Consider the following 21,602-nt stretch of genomic DNA (forward strand, 5'->3'; position numbering starts at 1 on the left):
AGAATAGTAAAAATATTATTAAATATTAATTTAAAATTTTACATTCATTTTATTAGTGTTGTGTTAATAAGTGCCATTAATTATAAGATCACTCATTTTATTATTGTTAGAACACCCTATCATTTTCCTACTAAAAATATTTCAATGCACTGCCTTAAGAGTAAAACATTGATATTATTGAGAAAGAATCAGAATTAATTGAAAAGCATCTAAGTGCACAAAATTTAAAGTAGACATCATTTGTAGTTTTAAAATCCTTATATTACTAGTATCCATGTGCATAGTAAAAAATTTTAATTTAAGAAAATATAAAAATAAATGCTTAATGAATGTTCATTGTCTACTGGAGTTCAAAATTCCATGAGCCTTCCAGATCAGACATACTATGAACTACTTTCCCAGATTTATAGCGTTCTAGGCTGCCAAACCCCAGCAATTTCTTCCCAGCTATCAGAACCCATTCTAGAAGCTTTCATCCAGAGAAAACACTAGTTCCGCATCAGACCTAGGTTCATAACCTGTAGTTCTTAATCAAGGCCGCTAGGTGGCACACTGAATAGATTGCTGAATCAGGAATACGGGAAAGTTGGGCAAAACACTTAACCTCAGTTTTCCCCTATGTAAAATGGGGGTGCCAATAACATCTTCAATCTAGGGTTGTTTTCAGGATAAAACGAGATATTTGCAAAGTAATTCGCGAAACGTTGAAATATTATATTTTATTATTACTATTGTTATTACCTGCGTGATAAAACACAACCTCGCTCAATCTGTTTCCCCATCTGTAAAATGAGAAGGATGCACTTAGCCTTTGAGGCCCCACCTCCTGCATTAATCGAGGTCAGAGACTGGACCCATGATCTCATTGATATAGGAAACTCCCGTAAGAGGAACTCCTTCTACCAATGGACGTAGAAATCTTCCCTGAAACTTCTAGGTTTAAAAAGTTGCCTAGAACATGATTCGATTCCCATTGTTTTTGGTTTAGTGGCCACCTTTCTATCTACTCCTACGCCACGTCAAACATCCTCTGGGAGAAGTCTGACTCCGCCCAGGGCTTTCCCCGATAGGCGGGGCTCAAGTAAACCTGTAAAAAAGCCAAGAAGCAGTACGGAGTCAGCCCCGCCCCCATATCCCAAACGGTACTCGTACTTCCTCCTTTTCCTCCAATCAGACCCTAGAATCTTGCTCTTCCTTTTCCCGCCCAGTTGTTTTGCCTCTGCGCCTGCACTCAGCCTTCTAGTTCCCCTTCCCGCCCCCCCCCCCCTTCCAGGATGGCTCTAAGGGGCCTTTACGCCACGAAGGAAAAAGTATTTCCGCTTCCTGCATCATGGCCGGTTGTTGTCCCGGAGATGTTTTCACTGCTACCGGTGAGAAACGAGTACAATTTGGCAATCGGTTCTTGAACGATCCGGCCCGTGTTTTCCACCATAATGCCTGGTAAGAGTCTCCCCCGCATCCTCTTGCCCTCTCCTCCTTTTCCTCAACCTCTCTGCCCCTTCTCCAGCGTCATCATGGATATTGCTCCAGAGGGCAGCCAGATTCTGCGGCCGGTCTCTCCATGGCCGGATCACATGCTGCCGTTCCGGCATCCCTCCTTTCCTTGGCGGCCCTTCAGCCTTGCAGGATGGCGCGGGGGAGATCGGCCTCCTGGATCCCTGAAACACTCGGTTCTTTTCTCCCACAGGGACAATGTGGAGTGGTCGAAAGAACAGGAGGCGGCGGCAGCGAAGAGAGTACGGGAGAACAGCGCCCAGCGCGTGCCGCCCGAAAAGCAAGGTGCTGCCTTACCACCAAGGATCCGGAGCTCGGATCTCCCGACAGTCCTGTTAACTTAAAAGGGTGGGGCGAGGGCGGGCTAGTATCGTACTTCATCGGTCTTTAATTGTATTTTTATTTATTTTGTAAGTACTTCCCAATTACATTTTAATCTGGTTTGGGAGCACTTGGGAGTGTGTCGGTTGCAGGGATTCATGCTTCTGCACAGAGTTTGATGCTTCTGCTCATTTATAGAAAAGGAACTTATGTCTTATTATATTTTTGCGTTTCTACTACCAAAAAAAATAAAATGAAATTTATGTCCTAAGGATCTCATTTTCAGCTTTTATCCCAATTCAGTTTTGAGATATCTCCATCAACAAGCATTTATTAAGTGATTCTAGGGATACAAAGAAAGCTGCTCTTCTGTGGCCATTTCCTTAGCCTTGTTTTGTAGATGCAAATTAATGTGATTTGATTTAATCATTTGAACAAAGTGCTTTGAAAATGTTTTTCCTTTTATGTACTTGGATTGTGAAGTGGGAAATCACAGCAGGTATGTATTAATCATTTAGGTCCTAGTCAGTTCAGGGGAACGGGGTAAATTTTATATCTTTATTTAGTATCTGAAGAGCTATCTGTGTTCAAGTGTGAAATATCCTTTGAAAATAGGATTAAGAACTTTAATTTTCTCTACTTCACAATCTCTTTCCCCCAGGGGAAACCCTCCTGATGAATATGCATAATCAAATTATCCTCTCCAAAAATACTTCTCATTTTGTATTTTAAGACTATCACCTCTTTGGTAGTAGTCGAATAGTGTGCTTAATTTTCAGAGTTTGTCAGTGCATTGATTATAGTTCTAAAGTCTTTCAAATTTTTTGGGAAATAGAATGTTATGTTAGAGCAGGCTTTTACCATCAAACTCTTGAAGGAAGTTGAATCAAGAAACTTTTACCTAGTAAAGTTCTGCCAGAAAGGTAAAAAGTTCGCAGATAAAGATGAAAGTAAATTAAAAAAGGAAGAGCATGATTAAGTTTAGGGTATCGGTGCAATATATCCTTTGGGTAAATATACTATGTTATAGGGCAGAAAATCAAATGCCAGGGCTTCCCTAAAGGAAAATTACTTTTTCTGCATCCAGTTGTTTTTTTTTAATCTATGTCCTTCGATTTAGTAACTTTTTATTTCTCACGAGCATTTTTACTGTCTGTGTCTGAAGTGATTTGGGGACCTGTTAATTTGAAACAGTATTAGGGGAAGTCTTTTATTTCTATAAATCAATTAGATATCAAATAATTAGAAAGATGAATTGTTATGGCAGATTTATTTTGAAAAAAATTATCTATAAACCTGAAAGCACCATATACATATTAATTTAAATTGTCTTTTTCTCTTTACAGTTGAGTTTGAGGTCAATGCACATGAATACTGGAATAACTTCTACAAAATCCATGAAAATGGATTTTTCAAAGATAGACACTGGCTTTTTACTGAATTTCCTGAATTGACTCCTCACCAGAACCAAAATGACCTGAAGACCTTGCTGTTAAAAGACAATGACCATGAAATCATTGAAAATAAAGGCTGTGGAGATAGGCCTGGATTAATAGTTTCTAATACTCAAAAGCAGCACAGGGCTTCTTCACACAGCCTTGATCATGAAAAACAGAAGCATCTCATAGATGAAGCGACTCAGAAACTCTGTCATCTGGATATAAATACTGATGACTTTCCTGGTTCCTCAGCTACCTACCGCATACTAGAGGTAACACTTATTTATTACATAACACTTATTTATTACACTATAGAGAACAGCAGGCTGAGGATTGCTGCCATTTGATGATGGCAGTGACAAAAATTAACCAAGCTTAAACATCTGAATTGACACTCTTATCACTCTCTTGTGTTTGTGTTTGGGATCTTTTAAAACAACTGACCCAGACAGGACCAGATCAAAATTTTAGTGGTAATTTCATTCTGGGACTAGACTACTTTCAAATGTATTGTGTTTCCCAAAAGTCTTAATGCAGTTGTAAGCTTTTCAAATTTTAGTAGCATGATTTTAAAAGTATTCAAATATTACTGTTTTAAAGTTAAAACTGGTAACCATCTCTAGGGCAGAATGGAAGGGAATAATGGAAGGAAAAATTTAGATGATAATTTTTATTATATATTTAAAAGGAATAGATTTGTAGTTTTGTATGCAATCATTTTTTAAAATTACACTGTTATAGAAATACTTGGTTTATTCCATAAATTTAAATAAATAAAAATTTAAGAAAAAATCTGTAAGACTGTTGGACTACTCTATAACAGGCCCCAAAATCTTAGAGCTAAACTAAATTGAAACCAGATTCAGGAAACATTTTTTGCTCCAAAAAGGTCATTTGTTTCCGTAAATTCTAGTGATATTGTGTTCTCTCCATCTCCTACCTGCTCTTGCAGTCAATTGCAAAGTCAAGTTTCTTTTCATCCTACTAGAACTTTGTGGTCCAGACCACCAGATGTTATTAACTAAAGTGATATTACAACAGAGTATGTTGTGTTATCTCAGTCATGTAAGTGGTTTCAAGCTAGTGCTGTCCTGCAATGTTAAATCCTAAAAAGAGTTTAAAAAAAAAAAAAAAGCCTTGTAGCAATTTCTGTCCCCTACTGTATATACTTCTAAGAACTCAAAAAATACTGTTAGTTTCCCAGGTATCGGGTCATGCATCTCAGTGTGGAGGTCATAAATAACTTGGCAGTGGTAAACGGTGTAAGATATTCACCAAGATTTTATTCTTTATGAAAAAATAAATAAGGATATCCATTAAAAAGAAAAATGTGTATGAAATAAATCTAGTGTAGTCACTGGGAAAATACTAGCAGGAAGGGAATCAAGAAAGACCATTAAAAAGAGTAGCTTGATCTATGGTTTCTGAAAAGAAGAGATAGTGCAACTGAATAGTGCATGGAATGAATCCAGTAAGATAAGTTGAAGGTGGTTTTGATTTTTCATTCATTTTAAACTTAAATATAAAAAGAAAAAGTAAGGAATATTTCCATATGCCCAAATAGAATATGACAACATTCAACATTTGTTTTATTTCCACTTCATGAAAACCTGTGTAATAAATCCTACACATAATTTTCAAAGAAAAAAAATTAAATGTAGTTTATTGGGGATTTTTCTGTGAGATTATATTTCTGATTGTTTAATGAAAATTATTAGAAAAATAGGATTTGTTTTAGAACCAAATTTGTGGAACTCACTCTATTCCATAAAGTGAAAGATAATTTCATACTATTCTATACCAATCCTTTTTGCCTAGAGAGTGTGTACTATTGTACTTTAGGCTTACTTATTCTCAGTACCTAAGGTCAAATTGTTGTTTAATAATCAGCTTTCAGAGGTGGTGATTATATCTGCCTGATGTCAGTGAATAGTGGTGGAAAAGGAATAGACAAAAAAAAAAAAGACTTCTTACAAGCACATATATAATTGTAATGAGTAAATTAGTAGAATAATTGGAAACTTATAAATAACAGTATTTCCTTCTGCAGGTTGGCTGTGGTGTGGGAAATACAGTCTTTCCCATTTTGCATACTAACAAGTAAGTGTTGTGAAGTTTAAATATTGATAGCAAAGAGATAAAAAGTGAGTTCATTTTCATTATCCTAATATAGTTTTGGCATGTTCAGAAATTATAGTGTTATCTTAATATGTCATGCCTTTGAAGCAGAGAATCTTTCCCTTTACTATGTTATGGGCCCCTTTGGTCTTCTGGTGGAGCCAACAAAAAATTCCTTCTCAGGTTTATATTTAAAATTTAAAACAAGATATGTAGGATTACAAAAGAAATCGATTATATTGAAATATAGTTGTCAGTATTTTAATGCTTTTATCCTGTAGCTCCCAAAAATCAAAGGATTTCTTAATCTAGACAGCTAACCTAAGAGTCATCTACCTTAAGTAGAGTTGATAAAGATTGTTCCCTAATTTGCCCCTTCCACATTTACCACAAAAGTGTAAAGAATCACTTTCCTTTCCTTTAGACTTTTGTCCTCCATACATTTCAGGTCTCAAAAACTATGCTAAAAAACTGAGAAAGCCCCTAGAAATAACACATTCGTTTGTATACTAGTTGTGTCTGAAGCATATTCTACTAACTGGATTATGCTGATTTTTTTTAAATCATATTCACTATATGCTAATAAAAGAGGACTAGCTGAACCAAGAAAAATTAAAGCCACTGTTTTCTAAGAAATTAAGAGGTCACCATCAGATTGAGTTATTGTCATGTAAAAATTGTCTATCATAACTCATTAAAGTTTTTTGCAGGAAAAAAGAGGACCTAAGAATGAGTGAGAAATACATTGCTGCATTTTGATTTCACTAGGAAACTATTAAAGAGAGCAAGTAATTATAATTTAGTTATGATTTGTAATATTTAAATACAGATCCTAGAATATTTAATTTACTCTGCCTTTTGAGCATGAGGAATAAACTTGAATGTTTAGTGTTTTATGAATTTGAGTTAAATGGATTTTAGTCATTGTTAATTTGAATTGCAATTGGATGAATGGACAAAAAGGTAACTAATGTTTTGAAGTGACCAATAAATTATAGATGTGTAATATAACAAACACTCTAAAGTGAATTGCTCTGATTATCTATCTGCCATACAAGTTAACTTGGTGTCCTACAAGGACACAAGACTTCAGAGATTATAAGTAAGAATTTTAATCACAATAGAACATAATACCGATAGTAAGTAGTTTGTATCTGCTGCCATCACATGTATCAATTCTCAAAACCCAAGTAAGGGAAAAAGATCAAGTGGAAATTTTGGCCAATTTATCTGCTATTGTGCCCCTTTTCCTTCTCTAACTAATAATTGTATAATAAATAGAAATATAGCATCTAGCAATTGGTGGTCAAAACAAAACATTTCATTTCTATTTCTTTTGCTTATTTTAGTGACCCAGGACTCTTTGTATATTGCTGTGACTTTTCTTCCATAGCTATAGAGCTTGTCCAAGTAAGTGGAATGTTACCTATCAACAACTGTGAGAGAACGGATGAATTTGTTATATCCAAGGAACTTTATCATGTTCTTTTCATACTAAGGCTTCAAAATAAAAAAGGCTTTTGTTGTTCTTTGTAGAATATATGATCTGTTCAACTGCTTGCAGAGTAGGTTAGAACTCCTATTTGCTAAATGGTGTATTGCCATAGAAAGAACATGAGATTATCTCTGCTATTAACTCAGGGTCTGGCTTTGATAAATCATCAAACATTTATTAAGCCCCTACTTTGTGCCAGCTACTATACCAGCCTCTCTGGGCCTCATTTTCCATCTCTCAAAAAGGAGGAGGAAACCAAACATTTTCTAGATAATCTCCAAAGTTTGGTGATTCAGTTTTATTTAACTTTATAAAATTTCACTAGGAGTGCCTGTTATGTTCGCAACTCTTGCAAGAGAACAAAAAATATTTCTGTATTCAAGAGTTTACAATCAAGTAATACAGTATAATAGCAAAAGATATCTTATCTTCTTTAATAACTAAATAATTCTGTATTTACCATATAGAAACTGACAAAAAAGTGTCTTAGCTTCTTTGATAACTAAATATTGTATACTTGCCATATAGAAGTTGTTTCTCCTAGTGAATATTATGGTTCTAATAGTGTGTAAGGAGGTATATTTAAAAGTCTTAAGAACAATTCGTTCTTTTTTAGCCTTGAATATTTTCACATGTACTCTTAGTATCCTAAGAAGCAGATGTGCTACTTCATTTACTGAGCTATCATCTTTTTTTCTAGGACTCATTCCTGTTATAGTAAGTGCATCATTGGGTCAGATAATCAAATTAGGAAGCTAAAGGAGTTTGGTTTGGGTATTGCCAATGCATACTTAGTGATTTCCTTTACCTTCTTACTCAGTCCATACAACACCAAGTTCCCAAAGTTACAAGCAAAGCATTTTTTCTAACCGTTAGAGAAGCAACATGGCAAGATAAAGAGCCAGACTTAAAACTAAGAAGTCCTAGATTCAAGTCCTCCAAGTATGTTTACTGTGTGACCCTGGGCAAGTCACTTCTCAGTGTTCTAGGCAACTCTATTATACTGTATTTCATTGAAAAATGCTGACCTTCCTTTGTAGATAGTCTTCTCACCAAGGAGTTGCATTTACCAGTGAATTCACAAGTCGCCTCCCTATCCCTGTAAGCATTAGATCAATCATTCAGCAGGTAATCATTGCATTTCCAGTAAGGCATGTTTCTCAAAGTTATTAACATTTCCACCTTTTTTTCCTTATTGAAAATTTTGCAACAGACAAATTCAGAGTATGATCCTTCTCGATGTTTTGCCTTCGTTCACGATCTGTGTGATGAGGATAAGGATTACCCACTACCCAGGGAGAGTCTTGATATCATTATTCTCATCTTTGTCCTTTCATCTATTGTCCCAGACAAGTAAGTCTTAAATTTTTCTGAAATAGGAGACTCTTTAGTGGGTCACAAAAATGAAATTCTGCTGTGATCATGTCATCCATATAAAACATAATATATTTATGGATTTTCAATTGAAAATATTATCTATAGGAGACAGTGTGTGTGTGTGTGTGTGTGTGTGTGTGTGTGTGTGTGTGTGTGTGTTTGTGTGTTTCCTTCTCTCCCTCCCCTCCCCAGGCAAGTGGAGTTAAGGGACTTACTTGGGGTCACACAGCTAGGAAATGTTAAGTGTCTTGGGGTCAAATTTGAACTCAGGTCCTCCTAATTTCAGGACTGGTGCTCTATCCAGTGCACCTAGCTGCCCTGGCAATGAGTAATTTCTTAGCAATTGTCATTTCCCCTGCTAGCTTCTGTTGGAACCATAGAAGAAACCACAAAATCCATAACATTGGTTTTTTTTTACAATTCAGTCCAAAAACTTTGCCCTGTGCCATCAAGCAGATTAAGCAAATGAATGAAGCAATTTGTAAACTATAAAGCATCATATACCTTTAGAGACTATGTAGCTTAGTGACTAGAGATCCAGTCTTAGAGTCAGTAAGAACTGGGATCAAGTTCTACCTCTTACCTCTTAATGCATGCTAGATATATGACACTCAGACCTGGCAAGTTAGTTAACCCATCAGTGAACCAAACAACTCTCTTAAACTACAAATTGCAGAAGTAGTTGCCAGTTTAGGAGTAGGAGGTGGAAAGGGAGTGTTCCATACGAGGAATTACCCACACCAGTAAAATTACAATTCCAAACACCAAAATAAATTCAGTTTTCCTAATTAAACTTTTAAAGAAGTTTAATCACAGTCTTTTTATTCAGTTATCTGTTGACATGGGAAAGTGATGACCAATGTCATTTTCATAAGTGAATTTCATATAGTTTTATTTTCTGCCTGTCTCTGCCCCTTCTTTCCTGCCCCATATACATCCCCTTGCACTCACTTATTCTTTCTCTTTCACACATACACCCATATCCTCTCCCTTTTAAAAAAGCCTCTTTGGTATGAGTCAACTTGATTAGTTCCTTTGGCCAGGAATGTTAAGCACCTTAATGAGTAGAATACTCCTGAACCTCAGCTACCAACAAAATAAGTAATAGGATGCTGGAATGGATTTTACAGATTCTACATATACTCTCAAGTACTCTTCACAATTCCTTTAACTTTAATACCTATGACTACCTTGTGATTACATAATCTTTCCCCCTTTTTTTCCTTCCCCATTCCTCCATGGTTCATTAAAGTACCTTCTTCTTCTTCTTTTGTGTCTTGACTACTTTTTATGTTTAATAACATTTTCTTCAGTTGCAAACATCTCTTGAGATTATGTTCTACTTTAGTTGATAGAAGATAAGATAGGATGCATAGTTATAGTATAGGAGAAGTGTTCAGGAATAAGAAAAGGAACACTGGTTGGTTAAATGGGAGAGCATAGAAGACAATCTTTATTTTTTTCCCTAGGGCTAAACTTTCTGTCAGTCAAATTTACCCACAACAATTTAGTGGCTAATACTAGATAGACATAATAAATGCTTTTTTGATTAAATATAATTGAAAAAAAAAACAGCTGGTTACTCAACAAACAGCTTATCTATTTGGATGAAAGGGTAGGATTGATAGCAGTACAGCATTATGAGAAAAGTAAAAGAGGGAGAGCATTAATAATCTTAAGATCAAAGAAGGATTTCAGAAGAAATAGGCTAACCTTTGAGGAAGATTTTATGTTTGAGATATTAACTAAGGTCCTGGCACAACATCCAGGTAGCACCAGATATGTAAATTTAAGTGTCACTGATTTAGAGGTGATCGTGGAACACCTGGCAACAAAGGGAGAAAGAATAAAGAAGATGACCAAGCACAGAGCAGGGAAACGGGAGATGGAGGACTATTGCAGGGGATACCAAGATCAGCTATGTTCATATGAGCCAGGAGAGGAAAGAATATCCTGAAAAGGGTGTGGTCATTAGTCTAAGGGATTCTTGGTACCTTAATATGCTTTTAAAATAGTACAAAGAGTTGACTGGTTAAAGTTGTTTAACATTTTATTTTTTTCTTTCCACATAATTCAAAAATAAAAGGGAGAAGAAAAGTATAGTAGGGTGGTATCTAGTGTGAATTTGTTTTTTAAGAATAGGAGATATGGGTATGTTTATAGGCAGCAGGGTAGGAGCCGGTATATAGAGGAAGAAAAGTTTAGAAATGATGCAAGGTGAAGATGAACCATGATGAAATCAAGAGAACATTTAGAGGGGATGTCCTTGTCAAGTAGAAGAGTGTCTCATTAAAGACTTTTGAGGAAATAGTAAGAGACATTATTAAAGGAAATGTGAAATGAAAAAGTAGGACAGAGAGCTCTCAGTAAATGGCCTTAGTTTCTTTTGGTGAATGAGGAACTCAGTAGATGATATCTAGAGAAAGGAGTAACATGCTGCTTGAAAACAGGTGTCATGTCTACCTTGTCTTCCCCAGATCAAATATCACCAGTTCCTTCTCCCAGTCCTCTCATGGCATGGATTTAAAGGCTTTCAAATGTCCTTCCTTAAATGTGCCACTCAGACCTGACCACAATATTCCAGATACAGTTTGGTCATGACAGTATACAGTAGGATTCTCATTCCTAAATGTACAGTTTATTTCCTATTGATTATATCAGATATTGGCTGCTTTCCAAACCATAATATTAGGAATTCCTGTAAATTTTAATCAAAAAAGGTGGCATTTTTAATCTGTTTGCTTCTCATCTCATTCTGTATCTTAGGAATCTACCTTAATTTGGACTCATGGCTTTCTAATCATTGAGCATAATAGTCAATATTTAACTTTTTTGTGCTATCTTGGTTTGACCTTTCTGAAAAGAAATTTCCATAGCTAAAAGATTCAACCTGTCTTTTATATAATTATCACTGACTCCAGATATTCTGGAACTTTAGATTGAACTTTAGATATTTTAAATTAATTTAACCTCCTTATCAAAGCATTAATTTTGAATTGAAGCTTACACTGGTTATATAGCATTTAAATTTTCTCATATTTTAATCTCTTTAGAAAACGACAGTAGAATTCTGTTATGGCAAAATTAACTACATCATTTCACTTATATATAATATGACAACTAATATTCTCTGAAACATCAATATGTGCCTCATATAAGATTATATATCTGTAAGATGTTTATTCCTGTTTCTGATATATGGTGGGAATAGCCAGATAAGACATGAAACATCTGGGTATGATAGGTTTGGATGTAGGCCAAGAGTTGAGTATACTGCTGCCAGGAGGCAGAGTAAGTTAGGGGTTTAGAAACTCAGACAGAGGCCAAGTAATTTGTGGTTTATCAATGTCAGGTGTATACCATGAGTTTGAATCCCAAGTAATATAGCAATAGAAGATAGGGACATTTGTTATTTTCTGTTGTGGGGGCAAGTCAAAAGCTTAGGAGCCAGAAAATTAGTCAAGATAGATTAAACAAGAAAGCATCAGGGGCTAAAGTAAAGTTCAACAATCAAGATGGTCAAGGCAATGACCTAAGTAATCAGAAACAATCAAAGTAAATCTTATCCTAAGGAAGAATCCTGTTGCCCTGCAACTTCTTTTTATGATTCTTGCTGGATAGCCTTGGGCAAACTGGTATATTTAGAAAATAATTTGCAATCAAACAGATGTTTATCTGTGTACCCTGATTTTGACTAGAGCAAAGACAAAAAATAAAAGTAGAATGGATCCTATTATAAAGTGGTTCTGTTATATTTTTTAAATATAACAGGGGAGGCAGAGAGAATGTCCTATCATTAGAGAGAACTTCATTTTCTTTATTGTCTTTTTTCCCTTTCCTTCACTTGCCCAGGATGCAGAATGCCATCAACCGACTAAGCTATCTCCTGAAACCTGGAGGGATGATTCTCTTGCGAGATTATGGCCGTTATGACATGGCTCAACTTCGATTTAAAACAGGTATTTGAGGACATTTAAGTTTTAAAATTTCAACTACTAGTCTATTCTGTTCTAGAACCTATCCTGTCTTTTGTAGGGGAAAAGAGCAGAGATTTCAGAAGACCCTATAGAACCAAGAAAGAATGACATTCTCTGCCTGAGAAAAATATCTTGCACAACTATTAGTAATCATAAAAAAGAGAAACTTTAGCCATGTGACCTTTAACACATGTTAATATTTTCTTCAGGTCGCTGTTTGTCTGAAAATTTTTATGTGAGAGGTGATGGTACCAGAGTTTACTTCTTCACACAAGGTATGATAATGTTTTCAACTTTAACCTGTTATCCATAAGCTCCTTTTACTTTTATGGCTAAAACAGACCTCAGATGCTCTGCAAATATTACCAAAAAAAATTATAATTGTTTAATAACCCAGGAACTCCAGGCAGAAGGTGAAAACAAATGTATTGACAGATCTTTTCTAATGGGATAACATTTTAGACCTAAAGTGAAGCATTCTGTGCCAGTAGTATCAACAAATGTCATCTTAAGCAGCTATTGGTGCTACTTCCACCATCATCATCAGCTTGTTCTTTTTCTTTATCCTCTTCCTCAGACTCATCTTTTTTGTTTTCTACTCTCTTTTCCCTTTCCTCCTCTGCCCTTCTTTCTATTCATTTGCCTATTCTTTTTTTCCTTCAATATTCCCTTCTTCTGCTCCCCCACATATATATCCTGTATAACCCACAGATATTGATCACTTCTGATTTGGACCTTGAGAGTGCCAACTTTTCATGATTTTAAATGAGCTATGAATTCTCCATATATTGGCTAACATGATTCCCTGTGTCTATAAATAACCATTTTCTTTAAATTATTAGCTAAGCAATAGTGAAATGTCTTTGCTTTGCATATCTCCTACTTCCCAGAACTTTTCATATACTCTTGGCCCACAGTTAATGAGATGGTTACAGTAGTAAAGTGGACATGAGAATTTAACCTCACCACCATTCTGGGAAATTTTGTTTCTACTTTAGCCTTCCTTCTCAATCGGTTCCCTTTACCCACATGTTTGATCAGTGTTCTAGATGATCAAGGTGGAAGGGGAGGCAGCTAGCTCCCTCCTTTGCCAGCCTCCTGGTTCAAAACTTATTAGCTCCTTAGTCTTCTCTTCTCTTACCTCTAAGCTGAAAAACAATTCAAGGGATAGAGGACATGCACAGAGAATCTGTCAGGGGACATGATGAGACGCTTTGTCCTCCAAATGGCCTAAACAAAAGCTTTTCCTCCTTCCATCTGCATTGACCTGTATCAAGTTTCCTTGTCTATAAAACAAGATCTCTTAAGGTCCCTTCCAGCTTTTAAAATTGTGATTCTAAAGAGACTTCTTGGTTATACTTTGACCTGTCAACACCCCAATAGTCTCATAAATCATACTCTGCCATATCTTTTTCCTAGTTAAAAAAAGAGGTACACTTTTTATAGGGATAGACATGCATGTATAGTGAAAGCATTTAAAGTGTAGTACTTTGAGAATGAAACACTTTTAAAGTAGGGCTTCATTATCTTTGTTACTGGTCTCTTGTGCTACCACCTACTAAGGAAAAATAATTTTTTAAAAATCTTGAACCTTCAGATTTAAACCTACCCTCATATTCCCATTCCAAGTGCCAGGTCTTCCATGGTATATCACTGTACATTTTAACTCTTTCAGCCTTTTTGGATGTAAAACCTATTTTTACTGCAGTATGAAGTATTGTAAGTTTGTAAGTTATAGGAGCAGATTCTGCTCAGCACTATATTTCATGAACCATTTGCTTATCTATTACTTTTTATAAAAACCCTTTCCTGATCTCCCTTAGTTGTTAGTATTCTCTTCCTTCTCAAATTACCTTGTATTTATTTAATCTATTAATTTAGCTTCAAATAGAATGTAAGCTCCTTCTGGGCAGGGACTATTTGTCATACAGTTTCTTGTGTCTGTACCACTTAGCACAGTGCACATAGTAGACAATAAATGTTTGCTAAATTGAATTGAAATAAATATAGCATCTGGTTTTTCTGCTTCTTGCATGTTTGACACCTGTCTCCCCAACCTCTACCATCCATTTTGGTCCCAGTATTTTTTTTTTTTTTCGATGAGACAGTTGGAGATAAGTGACTTGCCCAGTGTCACTTAGCTAATAAATATCAAGTCTGAGGCCAGATTTGAACTCGGGTTCTCCTGACTGTAATCCCAGTTCACTCCCCACTGCAGCACCTCACTGCCCTCCTAGTCTTTTAGCTAAGGTATTCTTCTGGACTGCAGCTATAATTTGAGTTTCAAATCAAAATTGTCATTTGGGAGATAACTAATTGTTATCACCTATATTCTACAATACTCATATTCTGAATTCCTTGAGTATAAATAACCCCAACTTATAAACATCTTCTCTTCAGCTCCTACTTTTGGTCTTTTAAAAGATCTGTTCCCCCTTATCTGTCTTTGCTTTTTTCTGCCTGCTAGTCTCTTTTTCCTGTTGGTTGCTCTGTTTCCTTTGCCCTAGTAAAGATTTAATTTACAATTACAATGAATGCACTTACACAAATTTTACACGTTTATAGAATTTACACATGGTTTTACATATCTGAGCCGAATAAGAGTATGCTTAGAGCAATGGTCTCCAAAATGAGACTGGTGAGTTAAAGAGTGGAAAGGTGAGTGGCATCCCACCCTCTTGATAATAAATCAGGGGACTTGTTTCTAAAAAAACACCTCTACCCCTTTCCCCTAAAGCTTCCCCACACTGCCCTCAGTAGGGCATGTGAAAGTGCCTTGAGTCCAGAGGACTTCCCGGCAAGGCAGATGATAAAATCTGTTTCCCCCCCAAAAAAAATTGTCCTTGGTTACTCCCAGATCACTGGTGTGATGTGAGCAGTCATATTACTTTTCTTTCCCAGCAGCCCAGTGGGGCCAAGGGAACTGAAATTGGAATAGTGAAGGAAAGTAAGGGACAGGAAGAGCACCTTCCTCTACTGTGCCTTGTACACATACTAGTCTTCCAAACTTCTCTAATATAGCATCAACATTGTCCTATCTTTTTAATTATCCAGGTTCACAATCTAGGGTAACATCTTAAACATGACTCTCATCCCACATATCCAGTCATTTTTAAAATATTATCATTTCCAGCTCCACATATGACTATAGATAGCTAGAAGGGACTTTAGGGACCATTGAGTCCAACCCCCAGATGAGGGCACTGAGGCACAAATATTTAAAGACAGATTTGGATCCAGATCTTCTTTCCAAGTCTAATGTTCTGTTGACTATTCTTCTTTCATCTGCCCCCTTTTCATATAATCATTACCCTAGTTTAGTTCTCGCCACCTAATTTGCCTTATCCTTTGCAATAGCATCCTAAGCAATCTGTCTCCCTGCCTCTGGTCTCTCACTTCTCCAACATATTATCCACACAGCTGCTAAAGTGATTTTCTTAAAGGGAAGATCTGACCGTATCATTCCCCTACTTCTAAGGTCTCCCTATTGTCACTAAAATTAAGCATTATGTCATTTATCTCATTTTTTAAAAAAATTAATACTGCAATAGTATATGTATTTAATTTATAAATATGCACATAATGGAAGTGCACAATCCAGACTTTTGGAGCCCATTGAATTAGTGTGTTTATATTTGTAGAAGGAATAGCAGACATTTCATCATAGGAAAATCATAAGTGTTTAGGTTAATATGAGGTAAGGAGGACTGAATGTTTTTTCTGTCGGACAAACAATTTTGCCAATATTATCTTTCCTAAACCAGATGAACTAGATACACTGTTCACTACTGCTGGATTGGAAAAAGTTCAGAACATGGTGGATCACCGGCTTCAAGTAAACCGGGGAAAACAGCTGACAATGTATCGAGTTTGGATCCAGTGCAAATACCGCAAACCCTTTTCCCCAAACACAAGCTAAAAGGACAACAACTTTTCTTGTTAGACATTGGAATGAGTTCTGCACTACTAACAAGTCTTATGTTTTTGTGCCTTTTTTATAAGAATAGAGGATTTATATGATCACAGGATTTGGAGTCACCTTGTGGAATATTTTGAGCATCTTATAGATCAGAAAGCTTTCAATTTGATATTTTTAGTTGCAATCCTTATTTGAGTACTTCTTTTGACTTTGTATGTTTGTAAAGTGTTTTAGGACTGGTTTTATTCTTTTTTTGCTTTCTTGGCCTGATGTCTTAATGGAAGTCTTACTGTCTCATAAAAACTGAAAAACAAAAAAATCTTAAAATATGTAAACTCCAAAGAGTTAATTTACAACAAATCTTCAACTTAGCCTTAGGTACCATATTTATTGTACTGTGTCCTAAAATTAAATAAGATCAAGATACTGGGCCTTTTGTCTGCCCATCAGATTTTTTTTTTTTTAAATGAATGAATTGTTCATCCGTACCAATATGAATCATCTTTGAAGTACCTTCTTGGTCTAATAGTTCGTTTTGTTAATAATTTAGTTTGGGAAGTAAGAAAAATCATTCTTATCTTGAGATTAGTTGACTTGCAGTTTTTCTTCTTTTATCACTTTAAATTTATTCTACATTTGTGAAGATTGGAGCTTGATGCAATGGAAGACCTTTATAGTTTTAGCTAGTGTAAACCTGATTTTGAATCCTTACTTAGATGGACAGTGTGTACATAAGTGAGTTATTTAACTCTTCTGAGCTCATTATATTTATCACCTGTTAAATGAGACAGTGCTACTTGAGATCCAGGCATACATTTCTTTTGAGAAAATTTGTAGATATATTGTAGAGCATGAATCTATGTTGGGGATGATTTTGAGGTACCTTACATTTGTAAGACCCTCTGAAGAGATTCTCCATCTAATATTCTTATTCTTGAATATTCTAGTTTGGACCTTCAGGGTTCCCTGTATAGAGATAAAGCCTGCATTTTAAAAAAATATATATTTTGAGTACTATTTTAATATCATTAGCTTCCTTCATTATCCTATTACTTTTTATGCACTTTAAAATGTTATTCTAAGAAGAGATTTCATGACTGCCACAAGAGTCCATCACACAAAAAAAGGTTAGGAACCCCAGCACTACTAAAGAAAAAATTTTCTCTCTTATTTGATAACTAAGTAGTCTTTTTCTGATATACCCTTTGCAAGTCAGATCAGTTCCTTGAGAGCTAACATTTGTTTGAATACATAAGAACTAATCTCTGTTGTTAGTACCGTATTCATTTGTTGAGGATCATTCAACTAGTTTGCTTTATATTGCAGCTATTCTGAGCAGTGTGAATTTTGTATTCTTGATTTTTTTACATTTCTAAAATGCTGGTGCTTAGCATCTCGATGAGATCATACTTATGGTACTTTATAAGTTGTGGGGTTTTTTGGGGGGGGGGGGAGGGGGAGGTTGGACAAGGCAATTGAGGTTAAGTGATTTGCCCAGGATCACACAGCTAGGAAGTATCATGAGTCTCTGACCAGATTTGAACTCAGATCCTCCTACCTCCAGGATTGGTTCTCTATCCTCTACACCACCTAGCTGCCCCCTTTTTTTCATTTAAAGCAAACCTGGCTTTTTTTCTTTTTCTTACTTTGGTGATAGGAGTACAAGTAATTTGTCTAAGGTTTTTGTGGACTGCTAGTCTATAGAAGAAGGTTTTCCTGCTTCCTAGCTATCCCAAGTAATCAATCTTCTTACTCCCAGTTTGGAAAACCTACAGGCTGTTTTGAGTTTGTTTTCCTTTTAAGCTAATTTGTCTTAGAGAGGATTGAGTTAGGAATTTGATTTGGATTTCCTAATGCATTGTCAAAAATCTTTTGGTGAAATTTCAAGTACTCTGTGAAATAGGGACCTAGAAGAAATTTTTGCTTGTTACCTCCAATGGGTTATACCTAACTTACAAGGCGAAAAACATGATATACATCTATATATGTATACATACATAGATACATAATGAATCCTATAAACCTCACTGTCAGTTATCAATCAACAAGCATTTACTAGTGCATTACTGTTTGGCATTTGGCAGGCTGCTAAGCTCTGAGAACACAAGGAAAAGCAAAGAACAGTTTGGTGATCAAGGACCTCGCCTTCTAATTCTAATAGGGTGAGGGGATGGGGGTAACACAACATATATGTGTGTGTGTGTGTACACACCCCATCAGAGTACATAAAAGATAACTTTAAATTTAGTAGGTCAGGGATGTAGAAGATCAGGGAAAAGTCTCCTACATAAGGTGACATTGGTCACCTTGAAGAGGCAAAGATGAGAATATTGAAAAGAAGACTATTCAGGACATGGAGAACAACCAGTACAAGGAACACAAGAGATGGACTGTCACAAAAACAGAACAAGTGGGTCATTGTATAGGGGAGCAAAATAAGACTAGAGCTGGGAAAGGGTCAGTCTGGGAAGAGCTTTAAATAACTAAAGAATTTAAGGATGGGGAGACAAGGTGTATTTGGAAGGAGCAGGCAAGAATTTAAAGGTTAGATTTAAGGATGGGAATGATGATGGTACAGTCTGGAGAAGATGATATCAAAGAGACTATCCTATCAAAGATGAGTAAAAGACAGTGTAATAAACCCAATCGTGGATTTGAGACTTCTTATAGCTCCCACTTTTCCCCATGTGAAAAGCAGTAAATTAGGCAAAAAGTGGGACCCAAGGGTGGGGTTTGGCAAGTCAAGATGGATCATGAGACATCAAGAAAGATTCAAGATTAAAATATAGAGTAGAGTTAAATTGATTCACCAAGGGGTCAAAAATAAGGATTGGAGAAGAGTATACCAAGTGTGATGATCTGGGGAACAACTAAAGGGCTGAAAGAACAAGAATTGGACAAGAGTGTACCAGGTGTGATGAACTGGGGAATAATTAAAGGGCTGGAAGAAGTGGATGTCATAAACTAGGACCAAGCACAGAGGAGTGTAAAATAAAAAGATGCAATGGTAAAAATATTTTTGTCAGATTAAAGAGTGAACATGAAAGTGGAAATTTGTGTTCACACTCACAAATCACCAGACTCTCTGCAAATAGCAGAAATGGAAGAAGTAGATCCTGGGAATCAAATAGATTGAAGAACTGTGAAATTGGGATATTTGAGGAAACATTAATATGTGTGTGCATATCTATTCTAGATTCGTCAGGAGCTGAATTTTGCACTCATACTATTTTGTACCAGTACATATTTTGGCGGGGAGGTTAAAATAAGAAACCATTTTTTAAAGATTTATATTATTTGCTGCTAGACCTGCAAGAATGTTACTGTGAAATCTCAGTAAAGTAGATGCATCCCCATCAAAAACTTTCTTACCGGAGGCAGAATTTGTATGAGAAGTAAGGGTATATTGTAGGACTTGAGAATGAATCTTTTAATGTCTGTATGCTTATGAAAATTCAGCATGAATGGAAAATTGGATCACATTAAAACTGGATCATCTATTCCAATTTCCTTGTTTTGAAAGTGAGTAAACAGGCCAGAGAGTGAAAGTATCTGACTGAAACCTACACAGATAGTATTTTGTATTCAAAATCAACTCTTCTGACTCCAAATCCATTGCTTCACCATTTTTAAAAAAGATCAAAAGATGGAAATTTTTTCTGTAACAAAAACTTGGACTGCATAAGAAAATACATATTCATTCTCCAGAGGAGGAAATTGTCATTCTCGATTGAAAATGAGAAAAATCTATGATCACTATAGACATCTTTTTTTTTTCTATTAGAATGGATACAGGGATACCTTGCTTCATCTCTTAATGGTATAATGAAATAAATAACACATCTAGACTAATTTAAAATAATTTGGCCTGTTTTGTTAGATTTGATTGTCACTGCTAAGATTGAAAGACTAGTCTTTCCCTGCTTTCTCATCTTTAGAATCAGATTAGCCAATGAACTCTTTATAGACAATTTACTGAAGTTCAAAGAAACAGAATGGGCAGTTAGATAGCATAGTGGATAGAGTATTGTACTTGGAATGAAGATTCACTTTCCTGAGTTTAAATCCAGCCTCAGATATTTACTAGCTTTTGTGTCCTCAACTCTGTTTGCCTCAGTTCCTCCTTTGTGAAATGAGCTAGAAAAAAGACATGATGAACTATTCCAGTATCTTTGCCAAGAAAATCCTAAGTAGTGTCTCCAGATTTGGACGTGACTGAAAAAATGATTAATGAAATGGGAATAACATGCCCATACAAAGATGATCCATCTTGGATTTGAATTCAGGTGTTCTGAATCCAACACATTTCCTTTTGTTCTCTACAATCAGGTTTTTTCTTTTTTAACTTTTATTAGGTATTTGTATATATTTCCCATATATTCTTTCCCCCTCCTGTGTCAACTTCTCTAATGAAGAACCAGCTCAGCAAAATTAAAAACATCAACTAAGTTCAATTTTAAGTACAATTTTCTGTACCCATAGTCTCCTATCTATACAAATCTTTTTGATCATATTAATTTGACATTGTTTCGGATATGTTCTTCCAAACCAGACTGTTCCATATGTGGTTAGACATTTGGTCTTTTTGTTTTAATGACCTTTGACTGGATGCAGTGGACTCATAAGGCATCAACCTAAATATCCTAGGCTTTGCCATGATAACTTAGAAGCTGACATCTTTGTATAGGAGTTTGAGTTCCAACAAATTTAATGTCTTTAATCTTCATAATAAACTGAAAACAGATTCAAGATTTCAGGCCAATTTTTGAGCATAACTATCTAATGTTTTATTTAAGTGAAAAGCAACATGGTCCAAGTATAATCTGAGGATAACACTCCAAGAGGATAAACTACCATCTTATAAGCCCTTTATGACAGTGTCGAGTACTGTTATTATTGTTTCTTTGGATTCTTAGTACAATATAATGAAGCCACATCCTGACTGAATGCTAATTCCATCTCCAAAACAGGTTTTATACTTGAGATACGGGAGCCATTTAACTTTTGAAGGTCATATGCACATTATCCTGAATTGTGTCTGACTGAGAAAATGGTTTCAATGGTGACTGTTGAGGAGGTTAATTAAGATTACTTGGCAGGTAGAAAAGAAGTAAAACTTGCATCATTGAAGCTTGTTTGATATTGCGATGTTAAATACAAAAGAATGTTCACAAAAGGATCCATGGTGCCCTCTGACTCATGATGCATTTAAGTGACTTCCTTGTGCTTCATTAAGAGCCTCTGCCTGTACCAATGCTGTCAAAGGTAATGCATTTATTTGCATAAATGTTCTCCATTTCTCTACAATTAAGCACATTCCCTTCCAGACTTTTGCCACAAGGTTATCTTTGTAAATGTCACTAGAAAAAAAAAAATCTCACTAATTCTCATCCTGTTTCCATGTAATTCATTCTCTTGTTTGAAGATGATTTTACTCATGGTGCTTTTTAGCTATAGCTAAA

The 21,602-nt window shown here is 35.6% G+C and overlaps 1 protein-coding gene across 2 annotated transcripts; it reads left to right on the forward strand.

Annotated features, from left to right (window-relative positions):
* Positions 1 to 1,289: 1,289 nt before the first annotated feature.
* On the forward strand, positions 1,290 to 20,889 carry METTL2A (methyltransferase 2A, methylcytidine). 2 transcript variants are annotated; one of them, XM_051994938.1, is made up of 9 exons: positions 1,290 to 1,440; positions 1,688 to 1,779; positions 3,162 to 3,526; positions 5,305 to 5,354; positions 6,722 to 6,782; positions 8,081 to 8,220; positions 12,097 to 12,203; positions 12,431 to 12,496; positions 15,986 to 20,889. In XM_051994938.1, the coding sequence occupies exons 1-9, from the start codon at positions 1,331 to 1,333 to the stop codon at positions 16,138 to 16,140; spliced, it is 1,146 nt and encodes a 381-aa protein (XP_051850898.1). In that variant the 5' UTR covers positions 1,290 to 1,330; the 3' UTR covers positions 16,141 to 20,889. The 2 variants fall into 2 exon arrangements, with proteins under 2 accessions (XP_051850898.1, XP_051850899.1); XM_051994939.1 differs by lacking the exon at positions 1,688 to 1,779 and having other exon boundaries at positions 1,350 to 1,440.
* The last annotated feature ends 713 nt before the right edge of the window (positions 20,890 to 21,602 follow it).

The sequence above is a fragment of the Antechinus flavipes genome, chromosome 4 (genome assembly GCF_016432865.1).
Source record: "Antechinus flavipes isolate AdamAnt ecotype Samford, QLD, Australia chromosome 4, AdamAnt_v2, whole genome shotgun sequence".
Taxonomy (NCBI): Eukaryota; Metazoa; Chordata; class Mammalia; order Dasyuromorphia; family Dasyuridae; genus Antechinus; species Antechinus flavipes.

What these genes read in the sequence shown, in the direction of transcription:
- METTL2A (XM_051994938.1), top strand. Translation starts at nt 1,331, where the DNA reads ATGGCCGGTTGTTGTCCCGGAGATGTTTTCACTGCTACCGGTGAGAAA. An exon ending in TCATCTATTGTCCCAGACAA is followed by an intron (nt 8,221 to 12,096) that starts GTAAGTCTTAAA and finishes TCACTTGCCCAG; the next exon opens with GATGCAGAATGCCATCAACC. An exon ending in AGTTTACTTCTTCACACAAG is followed by an intron (nt 12,497 to 15,985) that starts GTATGATAATGT and finishes TTCCTAAACCAG; the next exon opens with ATGAACTAGATACACTGTTC.